This window comes from Amblyomma maculatum, chromosome 2, assembly GCF_055883805.1.
Source record: "Amblyomma maculatum isolate TAMU_Amacu chromosome 2, ASM5588380v1, whole genome shotgun sequence".
NCBI classification, from domain to species: domain Eukaryota; kingdom Metazoa; phylum Arthropoda; class Arachnida; order Ixodida; family Ixodidae; genus Amblyomma; species Amblyomma maculatum.
The window spans coordinates 183,232,611-183,247,066 of NC_139345.1; the positions used below are offsets into that span (position 1 = coordinate 183,232,611).

The 14,456-nt window shown below is 49.5% G+C and overlaps 1 protein-coding gene across 1 annotated transcript in view; it reads left to right on the top strand.

Moving 5' to 3' along the window:
* The first annotated feature begins 1,007 nt into the window (after nucleotides 1–1,007).
* The window catches only part of LOC146200574 (glypican-5-like), a 116,405-nt gene continuing 102,956 nt past the window's right edge, over nucleotides 1,008–14,456 (top strand). The window contains exons 1-2 of the mRNA XM_084592397.1: nucleotides 1,008–1,112; nucleotides 5,901–6,417. Of these exons, the coding sequence (XP_084448523.1) occupies nucleotides 1,008–1,112; nucleotides 5,901–6,417 (622 nt within the window). The remainder of the gene's footprint in view (nucleotides 1,113–5,900; nucleotides 6,418–14,456) is intronic.

A 14,456-nucleotide genomic window follows, 5' to 3' on the forward strand; every position in this document is an offset into this window, starting at 1 on the left:
GATTATCAATGAGGAACTGTACGGATCCAAAAGAATAAGGCAACTGAATAGGCATTACTAAACATTTAGAACGAAATAATGTATAATGTCGAACGAAACCTGTACACAGCAAGTGTATTGGTAGTTGGCTTATACTTTGTAGTAGTTGAGCCGGCAACCAGGGCGCAACACAAGCGCCATCAGAGAGATGTATATTGTGAGTGCCAAATAAACTTCGCTTTTCACCCTCCGCGCTCGTTGTATGTGGCTGACCTGCCGATACATGGTGTCAGAAGTGACAAAGACGCCATTGACATGGAGGGACTGAAAGTCCCGGAGCCGCTCCAGTTCTCCGGAAATGTAGCCGAGAACTGGAGACGTTTCAAGCAAAGCCTGGAAATCTTCATGACGACGACAGAACCGACGGTGGCCAGAAGCGACGCACAGAAGACGCATTGTTATTGCACGTGGCTGGGGAACAAACCGTCGACGGGTACAACACGTTCGGAGTGGAAGGCCAGCCTACCTTCGAAACGATGCTGAGCAAGTTCCTTGTCTACTGTTCGCCGAAGCAAAATAAGACCTCCGAGTGTTTTGTCTTTCGCATGTGAGAACAGACTGAGGGTGAGTCGTTCTAGCAGTTTTACCGGGATCTGCTGCTGAAAGCCCACGCATGAGGATTCGGCAGTCTGGCAGATTCCATGATTCGAGACCAAATCGTATATGGGACCGCAAGTGAGAACCTCCGACAAAGGCTGCTGCGACAGGACTTAACCCCCGAGAAAGCGGTCGACATGTGCAAGACGGGCGAGTTAACGACCAAGCTGAGTAAACTGTATAACGAACAAGAGCAATTCACACCGTGAACCGGGGGTCCAGGAAACAAGGGACGCAGCCACGAGTGGTGACTAGACAACGCTGCGATAAGTGTGTCTATGTTCACAAGGGGCCAGCTTGCCCGGCAGCAGGTGGAGGGCCACAAACACAGAAAAAAAGGTCATTTTGCACCGTGTTGCACACGATAAACCATGCACGAAGTTTACGAGGAGCAAACAACTGAGGACGAGTTTGACATTCTGGAGGTAAGCAGCCACGGCGTGGAGGCAGAGTCTGAGCAGCTTGCACCAGCGAAGGTAGGAGGTATCGGAGTTGAGTTAAAAATTGATACCGGGGTACAGGTGAACCTTTTGCCATTGTCGTGTTGGAAATGAGTGAGGCACAAAGCGCCGCTTTGGAAGAGCTCGACATGTTGGTAAAACGCAGCTGTCAGTGGCCTGCAAGGGAATGCAGCAGGTTGTCGAGTTTCTCCGTCAAGAAATCCCGTAGTAGTTATTTTGTGTTCTTTGTGTTGAGAGTAGCTTCAAAGGAACGATGATGTATAGGTAGTTGGCTTACTTTGCAGTAGTTGAGCCGGCAACCAGGATGCAACACGAGCGCCACCAAAGAGTTGTCTACGGTGAACGCCAAATAAACTTCGCTTTTCACTCCCCGCGCTTGTTGTGTGTGCCTGACTTGACGATACAGCAGGTATATTTCGGGGAGATCATGGAATAATATTAATGAAGATTCGCGGCTTCGGTATACGAGGTGTTGCATTGGACTTGATCAGAAATTATCTAACTTATCGCTCCATGTTGCATTAAATAGGGCATATTTGTCAATATTAAAAATAGTGAATGGCGTACCGCAAGGTGTAAGTTTTGGACCGATATGGTTCAACTCATTCATAAATGATATCTCCAGCGCAACAAGTTCACCAAAATTATGTACGCAGATAACATCAATACCTTTTTTTTTCTTCAGGCATATCAGTCACTTCACTTCAGGACACGGCGAATAACTGCATCAGCTTACTATCCTTGTGCCTGATATTATTAAACTAATGTCAAAAACGAACAAAACCGAATATGTAATCCTTGGACCAATAAATATGCCTATATGTTGTAAAAACGCCATATATCCATATCTGTTCTTGTAACATTGAAACACTCATGCTAGCTATCTAGCAAGAGATTTGAGCCAAGGAGTTATAGACAGATCGATAGGGAGGAGGAGTACAGGCAGGGATGTTAACCAGGAAGGCATCCGATTGGCTACACTACACTGGGGAAAAGGGGATTAAAGAGGGGAAGAGAACAGGGACGTGAACCACAGTCACAGTTTGTCACTCAAGCCGGTGGCGGTTAGATAACTAAACGGTGCCCTGTAGGCCAAGTAGTTGATTGTCTCTATAAGATAAAAGGACCCTATAAGACCAAGGGAAGGAAAGCGTAGCCGGGGGCGGCAGAAAGGTGGGCGGATGAGGTTAAGAAGTTCGCAGGGGTCAAATGGGTGCAGCTAGCACAGAACCGGGTTAAGTGGAGAAATATGGGAGAGGCCTTCGCCCTGCAGTGGGTATAGTCAGGCTGATGATGATGATGATGATGATGATGATGATGATGATGATAAGATAAAAGATCTAGTTCTCCTTTGGTTGAAGAAAAAATTTCGTACTACACCCTCTTCTACTCTCGGTCTTCTTACTATGAACCGGTCCGGGGAACCACAACACCCCAAATTATAAGAAGTTGATCTTATTGCAGAAAGAAACACAGAATATTTGAAAACTTTTGTGGCAAGCCTTATATTTTGCCAACACATCCGCTCTTTTCAAAACACTTAGTAATCAAAGCAAACCGGTGCAATTATTAAGCTCTTACAGCACACCAAGAACAACAAGCTATACAAAGATACATAGCCAAGTTCGCAGCATTCTCTTCGCAGAGGACCAAAAGGACAGCTGCCACAAGAACAAACTACAGCTGACAACATATGGACCACCAGATGCTGTTTTTCATGAATCGTATCGATGCGCTAGTAAATTTTAACAAACTTGTCTCCAAAGTTTCTTAAAGCCCTTTTTCTTAAGCATGACATCACATTTGTACATTTATATATATTGTTTGACTCATTTTCTCTAGCTAAAGATGCATGCGCTCTTTAATTTTGTTTTTACTGGTGTTCTGCATATACTGTGTCACTAAGCACCATAAACTGTTGTATTAATATCACCTATAGCTGTGTTTCATTGTTTCTTTAATTGATGTTTGTTTATTGCAAAGCAACCAGGAATGTTATGTCAAATTAATCTTCTTTACTCCGCCTATGCAGTAGGTTTATTTCTCTTCATAATGTTAGCCATGCAGTGACTGATTCTTCAGACCAAATTGCTGTATTGGGCGCGAGGACATACCGTGGCGCCACCTCTCGGAAGCGCTCGCATTACGAAGTAAGTGGGATAACACACGTTGAACGGCTGCTGTAGGATGCTTTTCTAGGCAGTTCAGTTATGCGTTAGCATTACGTTCATTTATTTACCTAATATACACCTCGGGCTGGGCCTGTATAAACTTATTTTGAGGTATGAGACCCAGTCATTCGGCAAAAAAGCACTTCACCGAATTAGAGTTATCGAAGTTGGCGAGTGTTCTTGCTACGACGACGCGCGCCGGCTGCAGCATTTCTGCTATTGGGATAAGGAAAAAAAAAAAAAAAACTGAAGCTACCACACAACCAGTATGGTGCAAGCAGTCAGTGTACAAGTAATGGGATTCCTGTGCAAGAGCAGAGGACTGTCAGGAGCCTGACAGATGTTGAGCGCCTTCGCAAAGCGCCGGCGGGAGCGGCACCGTTCGCCTGCTCCCTTGAACGTAGTAGAGTAAGCAATTTGGCTGCGGGGATGACATGGATTAATTTTTTAGCAAGTGTAGACGTGTGTCCCACGCAGCGAATTCTTGCGCACTGACTACCGTCATTGGCACTCTTGGTTAATTTGTTTTCCCCGCGCACAGTAGTGCTTTTTCTTTTTTTTTTTTTACGCATATCTCGATCAGCATATCCCAACATGCATATGCAATGCTCTATCTTTAGTTTATTCCCGGACTCTGTCATTTGAAATTGCTACAGTACTAGAGGTGCTGCCTGAGACAACTCACCATGCATACCGCTGCCCGAGGCGGCAGAATCTTGTAGTTCACTTCAGTGAAACTTCCGTGTATTTGAAACCTTCTGGCCTTCGCACGATCCCTCATTTTTTGGGGAGGGTACTGCTCCATGAAGAAGCCAGCATCTTTTCCATCCTTCCGGCAATAGTATCGTTATAATTCACAAGTGATAAGCGCCAATTAAAACGCGCGCGCCGTTTCTTCTGCCGCTCACCGAACTTACTCTACGGACAAAATGTCGCTCGCTGAAATGTCTGCAGCGCACATCATGAGAATGATCACTCGCTGATTTGCCCATTCAAATTTTAATTAAGGAAGGAGAATTCTGCGAGCTTATTTCGGGTAGCAATGGGAGCTTGGGCGGGTTCCCTCGCTTACGTCCAGGTACAGAGCAGTAACGGACCGTAGCAACAGCTTAAATAACTTCAGCAGCCTCAGTAATGATGCAAGATCCAAAAGTGCAAAGCTGGCACTCTTTATCAACCAAAACTACAGAAATAAACGCGACTATTAGCTTTTAAAACGGACAAATTAAATCGAGCGTCTGCTTCAGCAGCAGTAAGGGGAGTCATGTTATTCCATTTTTTACCCTAGGTCGACACTAGCGCCGTTCGCTCCAGTAGTGGCACTCGGGCCCAATTTTCGAGTTGTTCATGTCTTAAAATGCTCCTCTTGAATGCTGTTAGAAAACGTTCCTTAATCTGCCCCCTGAACGCCATCCGAAGCGAAAGCCTTTGTCAGGCACTGTAGCCTTTAGCTTTCGCCCCGGCTTTGTTTAACAGAGATGAACAAACAAACAAATATATTGTTAATTTTACAGTGGTCTGCACAAGATTTTCAGCAAACAATTTTTATTGATCTGCCCAAACTTTTCACTTTAACCTGTCACAGACGCTGCTTGCAGCAGTGCGTGTCAAGTCCGTCTTACTACAGCCAATTTGTTTCTCTTGCAGGCCCAAGCCACCGGGCCCAAGCTGCAGTTTCTGCTCCTGGGTGCCAGCTGGCTTGGTTCGGCTGATTCTTTTTCATCAAATTGCAAGTTTAGACTTGTACAACCCATTTTCGATAATGTTCGGCCGTTTATATTTTTTATTACTATGCAAGCCTATTGGATATGCAACACTCAAGCAAAGCTGAGCTGTTCTGTTCGAAATATAATACCGCGGAACCGCTGCCAGCGTAAGTGGTCAATTTCAAAGTCACGTTGACCGCTGTGGTACTTAAGCCACTCGGCAGCACCAGGTGTCCACGACCTGAGCGTTTGCGGAGGCCCGCGACCGCGCATGACCCGCTACAAGGTCACGTATCGCGGGACGGCATTTAGATTGACCAGGCGACACCTGCTCGCTCGGGGTCTCTAACGTGGCAATCCAGAATAAGCGTCGAGTGCGCGACAGCTGCGACCAAACAAGGACACGTCCTTGCACCACCGCTGCCACGTTTTCGATCTCTCGGCGACGAGAGCGCAACATCCCGTCCCGGTTTCCAGCCCGGCGTAGCGCACATCGCGCCGGCGGCGCGCCCACGCCACCGACCGAGCGTCGACCGCGCCCGCGCTAATCGTCCCACGCAACACCGTACGCGCTACGAGCGGGAAAGAGCCTGCGCCGTATCTGAAGCGCGAGGCCGACTTGTACTCACGACAGTCCTCGAGTAGCGCATCTTTCGCTACACTCTAACCTTAGTTTAAAGGAACAACGAGAGCCCGCGGTGTCACTCGAGGAAGGCCCGCATGCTTCGTGTATAGGTCACCGGAGGCGACCGCGCCGACTTCTGGAGAAACGCCCGGCGAATTTCGACTCTGGAAAGCATGAATGAAACAGCTGCGCCGCTCCTTACATCTCTCTCCCACCTGCATACCGTGGAAACGTTGCGAGGAGGGCGGAAAGAAACGGGCCGGCCGGATTTGGTTGTCCTCCGGGATATTGACCCGACCAGAGCACGCGCGCTTGCCACGAGGAGGAGCGCTTCTCCTCAACCCTCTCGCGGCGACCGTTGGAGGGCGCCGCATGCCTCACCTCCGACAACGGCGGCACCAAGAGGGAGCCCCTAAACCGGTTCGCCGGCAGTTTCTCTGTGCTCGCCGGCAGTGTTCGTCTCAGCGGCAGCGACGTTCCAGTAGTGTTTGGATCCTGCGACGGCCGGTGTTTGTTGTGGACGGTGCGCGAGATGTGCTCGCCTACGACAACGATGCGGGCACGACAACGGGACCTCCTCATCACTGCCAGGTGCCGGCGTCCAGCGATGGCGCGCCCGTTCGGAATACTGCCGCTCATCGCGTGCGGCGTGCTCGTCGCCGTCTCTTCCGCGGTCGTCTGCTCCGCCGCTGAAACCAGCGCGGCGTCGTCGACGTCCGACGCCAACGGCTGCAGCGCGGCGCGGGACCTGCTATCTTCGACGCTCGGAGGCGGGGACCACAGGTGGACCCCGGTGCTCGCCGCTTCTCCCACCTCCGGTGAGTCGCGCGGGCTGTGCATGTGGTCGATCTTTTTTTCTTTTTCTTTTCTTGTCGTGGCCTTGCGCAACTGGCTTCGATTGTTTGGAGTCGGCCCGTGGTGCGTTTGATCGCGCGCGCTCGGCCATATGGTCGGTCGGTGGCACGCTCCTCACCGGCAGCAATCGCTCCGCTTACAACTTCGCGCCTGCGTTCCCATCTCTCTGGCCGGCTTTTTTTCTTAGGGAGGTGGCGGCCGTTGGAGGTGGCCGCCGAGGAATGTGCACGAGCGGGCTTTCTTTTTTTGTCGCCCGCGCAGCCTGCCCCTGGGCGGGTTGGGGGGTGCCGCTGGCCGGAGCAGGAGTAGCTGCTGCTTCCTTTTGTGTGACGGTGCGCGCAAGTGCGTTTCGACCGCTGCATCCCCTAGTCCCTCCCTCCCCTCCCGTGCTTTTAGTTCGCGCCTCGTACCGCGGGACGGCTTTATTCCCACGGCCCTTCGGCAGAGTCGCCGCGGGCGGCCAGGTCTTTCTGCCAGGTATACGCGCGCCCCCTCCGGTTCTCTTTTTCGTAGAAGTCTTCTCTGTGGTTCGTGAAAGGTGCCGCGGGTGGAGAAATGCTCTTCTGTGTCGCCCGGTAGAGTGCGGCCTGAGCGGCGAGCGATATGGGGAGCCGGTCTGGAAAGAAACCGCGCGGGCGTTTTGAGGTGCGAGCGTGGGCACGGCAAAGCGGGACGTTCAGAAAGCTTGCCGCCCCGGGAGTGTACGTCTCACCTGCTCGGCCGGCCTCCGTCGTGAGAGAGGGGGAGAGATCCGGTAGCCGGAGACTGCAGGCTTGTTTTCGTGATCGTCGCGTCACGCGGTGGACTTTGAACCGACCGCGAATTGAAATAGTCGCTGACAATTGCAGTGCGCGTGGAGTCGTGGCGTTCGTTTTGATCCGGGCCACGTCCAAAGGACAGCGGTGTCTGCTTTGGCATTGGACAGATAGAGGTGTCTGGCTGAGAGGGGCAGCGTTCCGTGTCGCTGCTTTGAAAACCGATTGCCGACACCCAAAGTTCATTGTAACCGAATGAAACACACTGTGGCAACCAACGTCACTAGAACACGTTAGTGGCAACAGCGGTGCGCACAGGTCGCATGTTTTCTACTCCTCTGTATTCTATGTAACCGAGCGAACTAAGAGCGCGAAAGTATTGCTTTGGTGCGGTTGCCGGTGGGACGCTATGAGTACCACTTGTTAGCGTGTTTTGCTTGCAACCGAGCAGTGGCGTGGTGTTTGCGGGTGAAACCGAACTCTTGTCTGCTGCATTTCCTGAAGCATATCTGCAGGCGCCTTGCATTCGATTGCTGGTAGGCTGAACACGTGTAAGATAACCTCAGACAGTGCACTCACCTGGCCTCTTGCACTCTCTTGCGGAAAACTGAAATTGCTACAAGGTGGTCCGTGTGCTGTGCGATGTCAGCGCACGTTAAGATCCCCAGGTGGTCGAAATTACTCCGTAGCCCTCCACTACGGCCTCTCTTTCCACTTTCATTCCCACCCTCCTCCCTTCCATTACGGCGCGGTTCAGGTGTCCACAGACACAAGTGTGACAAATACTGCGCCTTTCCCTTCCTGTGAACCAATTATTATTATTATTATTATTATTATTATTATTATTATTATTATTATTATTATTATTATTACAAGGTGGTCGGAGAAACAAGTCGCTCAGGGAGTCGGAAGCTGTTTTACTTGGGGTCGGGTGCAGCGAGATGTAATGGGTGTGGTTAGGGTGGGATATCTGTGAAAGGGAAATACTATAGCCCTATAACAGCTTCCAGGTAGCCTTTAGCGCGGCACTGCTCGTCAGATAGGAGGTCTCCGTGTTACGTCGCATTTGAGAAGTCGGCCCCACGTGGACTTCGCGATAATGCTCACGTCAGGCTTGGTGTACTATTGTCCTCAACACGTTGCCTAGAGCCGTAGTTCTCGGAGACGTTTCGCTCAAAGTTGGTGGTCTCGTGGCAGGCGCAGTTACTTGGTGCTTCATCTGAGTCGCGTGTGCGCTTTTTCCAGGCCAGCTGATGAAGGGAGAGGGTGCGCTCCGTTGGGGTTCGCGACGGCCGCGTCAACAGATAGACCTGAACGAGTACCTCGTGTAGGAGCACCAACAACCGGGGACTGCGCTGGGGCGTCTGGGAGGTCTGACCCAGATTAACGCTGCTCCACTCGTTGCTCCGGCGGCGCGTCACTGCTTGATGAAAAAGGTAACATAGAGTTAAAAATATAGATCGAGATGGACGTTTTTTAAGTCGCGCTTGCGGGCTGCGTGCTCCTTCCGTCCGCGTTATTTCGTGTTTAAAGGTCCTCTGATGGTGGAAGGCAGCCATTCGCGGTACACGGACATAGTGGCCAATCCCACTGGGACATTTTGTGCGCTGACATAGTTTAGGTGTCCGGTTGCGGCTATAAAAGACCGCTATGATGCAGCGGCCAGCTAAGGTCATCTCTCTGCGACGCCGCGGTTTCGAAACCCAGGCTCAGGGAAATTGTGAAATATTTACTTTTATTTGTTTCCGCTAGTCTAGATGGCTTGAGCCTCTAAAACAATGGCCTATTATCGTCGGACTGATATCCCGAGTGCTGATGCGCTAGAATAATAATGCATGCAGAGTCACTGCTCAATGACCGGTATTCGTTAGGCCGTCTCGGATAACGAACAATCTGGGCGCGCGACACGAAGCTCGTACATCTTCGAACGCTTGGCGACTGTCTACTTTGGCGGCGCATGTTCACCTAGCCATATAATCCACGATGCCCATTTCGTCGGACGGCAGCATCAGATAAAAGCAGCGAGCGGTCAGTCACAGAAATCACGGGAAGGCGGATACCCGTCTTCATTCGCCGCCAGCACAAGCTAACCACTGCACGTGCACCATATGCAGCCAATGCTGAGATGCGGTCGCTAATGATCGCGTTCGGTAGGTGCATGATAAGAGCGGCTTCGTTGCCCAACCAAGGGGATCCCAAATGGAAGCTTTTTGGAATACGGTCCTTGCCATTTCCAACAGCGCCGTTAAATGTTCACCGGAACTGTTTAGGGGAGTGGCTACTTTATTGCACACGTTAGCGTCGCCATATGTAAGCATCTCCTAGTTGCAATAAGTGGCGTGATTTTTCTCTTGAGGCGGTAGTTCGTCGCACCTTGTCAAGTGCGTGACTGTTACTCGCAAACACGAATCGGATAAGGGAGGGGGAGAAAGCCTGCTGCTATATTATCAGATACAGTGGAGGAGAAGAGCGAACAATGCTGTTCGTTTCTTTTGTCTCAAGCTAGCGGGGTGGAATTTTTCGTCGTTATGCAAGCGACGTGTAGAACAACACAATCGTGCAGGCATTGCCTTATCTCGGCCGCTCTTGAGAGAAAAATAACAAATAAAATGCTTTATTTTTCTTACAGTTGATGCAGTTTATCTACAAAGAGGTCATCCGTCCCAAAGCTGAAGCGTCAGTTTTACGTGCATACTATACTATACTGCCTGATACTCAATGCCCTGAAGACGGAAATCGGCGAGATTGAATCTCGTTTTAGCAAACCGGTATCTGTCTCTTTCGTGGCTTCGTTATATCGGCCACATGACTTACTTTGACATGAAAGAACACATACCACAGGGGTTGCTGCTGCAAGCGGTTACTGCTGAAGTGCACATATTTACCTTACGAGCCGGCAGAGATGAATGCAGGGCAGTTGACTTTTGTGCAGAAACGTAGCTCTGGAGCTGTTCAGATGACCTGCGGCGCAAACCAGCGCAGTTTCTAGGTAGCCGTGAAGCAGCCAGTAACGCGTTATTTTCAGAGGGAATAAAAATGACGAGAATATTTCTTCCTGCATGCTCTCGATGGGTTAAAAGAGCCATCCCTTCTAACGGGCAAAGAAATGAGGACGACTAATTCAACATGGGTTCCTTCGTTCGCTATACAGAGCGCTTCGTAATACCGGTGTTACTTGTCTGGAGGAACACAGGGCACTCCGAAGAGTTTTTTCTTTTTTTTTTTTTTTTCCGTAATCAGTCACCATGGTTTGCAAATGCGAAGCAAGATGAAATTATCGCAGCTCGATTTGCAGTATTTTGCACTACCGACATACTCTCAGAAAAAAAAATCGCGAAATAACCTTAAAGTTTAGTTTGGTGCTCAAAGTCGCTTTTATTGCAGGGCGTTCTAGTTCAAAGGTAAATAAAAATGACGAAGTAGGGAAAGAGACAGATATACAGTTTAAAAACGGCCCACAGTTATCAACATGGTCGCCCGCATCCGTCGGAAGCGGAATGCGTTTGCGGTCCTCCCCGAACCGCACTTTTCCCCGCTCCATATCGTATACATTATACTTTTGTTTTTGGTACTACATTCGAACACCCGAAACAGGTGAAATTTTCCGTCCGTGGGCAGTAAAACGAATTCGTCAACCACGCCCTTTTAGCAAAGTGGCGGCGTTTTTTTTTTTTTTCTTTTCTTTTCTTTTTCCCATCGAGAGGTAATCGTTTTTGCGAATAATTGAAGTATTAAATCAACTCCAGCCGTCGGAGGGCACAGTTAATGTTAATGATGAAAGAAAGAAAAATGAAATCCTCTCAGAGAAGAGAACATTTTTTTGCGTGCTTTGCTTGCAAGAACAGTCTTGTTCAACGGCAACGCAAAGCGGTGCCCCGCTCACGCGATGGCACCCGCGTACTTCCGGTCTCGCTTCCCGTTCGTGACGCGCGCGAAACGGAAATGAAACGCCGCGCGAAGATCGAAGTTCTGCAACCTCGTATCGTTCGGTAGCTCGATCGCTTCTTTTCCGTCGCAATTTTAAAGAGCCAATTAATAAATTTCAGTCAAAAGTTGCACAGTCACGAAACGACGCAATAAAGTGGCTCACTTTTTTTTTTGTCTGCGAAGTTATACAGACGCCGCCGCAAATCGTTATGATCGTTTTAGCGCCGTCGGCGACCGTCAACCGAGAGACGCCGCGACTAACGTTCCCGAACAACCCATGAACGTCACGTTCTCGAGACTTCAAAGGAGCGCGCTAACGTAGACTCTCGCTGGCTTTTAAACTAAACGCAGAGCGAGGGCAGGCTTTGTAGAGCGTGCGGAACAAGTTGCTCTCTTGTCTCGTTTCTTTCGCCTCTGTCTTTCCTCAGTCGGCGACTTGATGACTTGTCGCTGAACACCGCCGCTCTTGTGTGCCTCGATCCATATGCGCCGCGAAATTGTTCGCCGAAATCCCGTACGATAGAATTGGGAGGAGCGCTTTATATGCATAGTGTGCGCCCGGCAATCGCCCTGTCGTTCGGAACGGGCTGTTGTATGCGGGGCTCTTTTTTGCGTCAAAAGATAACCAGCCGTCTTGACGCGAGCCACAAAGCTGAGCATAGCGTTGCGAGGAAAAACTCGTGAGTTTCAGACCAGTCTTTGTCAGCCCTGTCATTTTCGCTTGCTTAGCTCTACTGATAGCTGTCCTGTGGCGATGACTGCCTGCGCGGATGAGCACCGATTTATCTGGAACCGTACATTAAGACAGTGTGACAAACTAATTAAAGCTGAACACATAAACACATCAAAATAAAATCCCGAAGGTTAAATGTGTGATAAGATTTCTCCATGCGGTTTTAAATGATAGGCCGGTCATAAGTATAATAACAACTATTAGGCCGCCGTCAAAGGTCGCTGACGTCAGTCGTGTTCATACTGTAGGCCGGGTTTCATCAGGGCTGTGTACTTTGGGAAGCTTACATACGCATCACACGGAAGTGTCTGCCGACGCATCTAAATGGTTTGTTATATTGGCGCCATACTTCGGTGGCCAAGTCAGATCGCAGTGCGAAAAAAAACAAAAACAAATAAATCCGCATCCGTGAACAACTTCTAGACTTACCGACAAGTCGCTTGTATACTCTATCGTTAAGTGAAGAAACCGACATCTCTCTCTCTCTCTCTCTCTCTCTCTCTCTCTCTCTCTCTCTCTCTCTCTCTCTCTCTCTCTCTCTCTCTCTCTCTCTCTCTCTCTCTTTTTTTTTTTTTTTTTGCGCACCTGGTGCCGGCCGCTGTTCCAGTGGGGACTTGCAATCGGAGCTTTTCAGTACCGGACTGCAGCATAGGGTCACCAATTCCTACGGGATTTGGATCCAAGAAGACGCAGACTGATTCCAACTTTAAATCAGATCCGTACGGGATTTCGGGCCAAACTTCGAAGATTTTCGAAACACTCGAATCTGGAATATTCGATCTTTATCGGAAACCAATACGTGCGAACCGAGGGGACAGCTTAAATATAGAAACCGAAGGCAACTAATCGAAGCGTAAGAGTGATTAGATGCATTCGGTGCCGTGATTTGAGCTCCGAATTATTTCCATTTCCGCTAGTAGATTATAGATGGGAACTTGATACCAGGCATTGGCCGATAAATTTCATAGGACGGGTTTATTTTCAGTATTAGTTTCAGCACTTTCTCGGGTTTCGCAGCGCTACCTCCCTTTTATTTGACCTTATTAGCGCGTATTTGTTTTCTTTTTACATTGCAGGCTGGGCTCGTAATGCATTCGCGTAATTAATCTGGAGGAATAGTGAAGTCTTTATTAAGCAACGCTTCGACCCTTATAGCTTCCTCCTCGGCAGTAACAGGGCAACACGGAGGATAAATTAATCCCCGGCTACCTCTACCGTCCAAAAATTGTCAAAATTGTCGCAGTGCTTCACCAGCCCGGGGGAGTTGCAGGAGCGCACTGAACCACGAATGCTGTACAGCGAGGTAATATGGATGAAATAAATGGGGGGCAAAAAAAAGAGCCGGCTCTTGCGGGCGTTGCATAATGCATGGAACCGTTGCATAATCTGGCAGCAGCCGCTGCCAATTTGACAGCTAGAGGAGGAGGAGGAGTGGGAGGGAGCAAGGAAGGAACAGACGACGGGCACCGCAAGAAAAGAAGACTGGAGGAAAAGGGGCGTTCGAGTGCAGTTGCGCCAGCGAAAGTTACGGCAGGCACGGGAGTTGCGGATCACTTGCACTTTGCAGGGCGGATTCCTTTTTTTTTTTCTTCCTGTTGCCTTTTCATTTGGTTCCATCGATCTGTCCGCCTCACTGGCGTGTTTTGACTTTTTTTTTTTTTTTTTTCTGTCCGGAAAACGGAGGTTTAGGCGCCGAAGCACGCTTCCCAATCCTCGCGTCTTCGGCCGGAGACAATTTGTTAATTGCTTTAGTCTTGGCCCGTTAGAGTGGGTTCTGCATCTAGGAGCTCAGTGTTAGGTAAGGTCATCCTTTCCGGCGAAGGAAGGTTTCAGGGATGTCCGTCTACTGGCTTCAGGCAGACAGGCGCTCTTCAAGACAAGGCGGAAAAAAAAAAAAAAAAAAAAAAACAATCTTGGACTTTCCTAGTTCTGCTTGCGCTCACGAATGGACGATATTACTTTTTATGCTACCCGCTATTTTTCCCCGTGAGCGCCAACTTCGTAAGTCCATTGGATTACGGCGCCGCAGATGGCTCGGAAGACAAGTTTCATATCTGGCTGTCGGCGCGCGACAAAGCTGAACACGAGACTGGTGTCAGTCGTTTTTGAAGGTGCTCACTTTGGGCTAAGGAGGTGTTGAGTATAAAGGAAAATGCTCGCATGTCATTGGTTGGCTATCCTCGAATGTCCGCCACCGTGGCGGTTCTGACCTTTGGCTGCCGGACACGCGGGCTGTATCGGCTTGTACAGCATTCCGCCGAAGGCTAAACGCCTGCCGACTGAAAAGATTTTACTTCGCGTCAAAGAATTTTCGGTGGCAGAGATCAATCCGCACTTCGTCGCTACGGCCAACATGATATCCCCATTTCAGCGCGCTTGTGCTGTTACGCTGTTCGCCCTGTTTTTTTTTTCCTCGTTTTCCCGTTTCCTAGTGTAGCGCGCACTTCCTCAAAAATGTTCAGCCAACAAGCCCCATTGCTGCTTTGTTTGGTATCCCCATGTTCTTCTCTGTCACGTGCTGACCCAAGGTGTTATGGTTATTAATAAATTGTCTGTATAGCGAGGCTTGCACGAGCCTGCGAGGCAG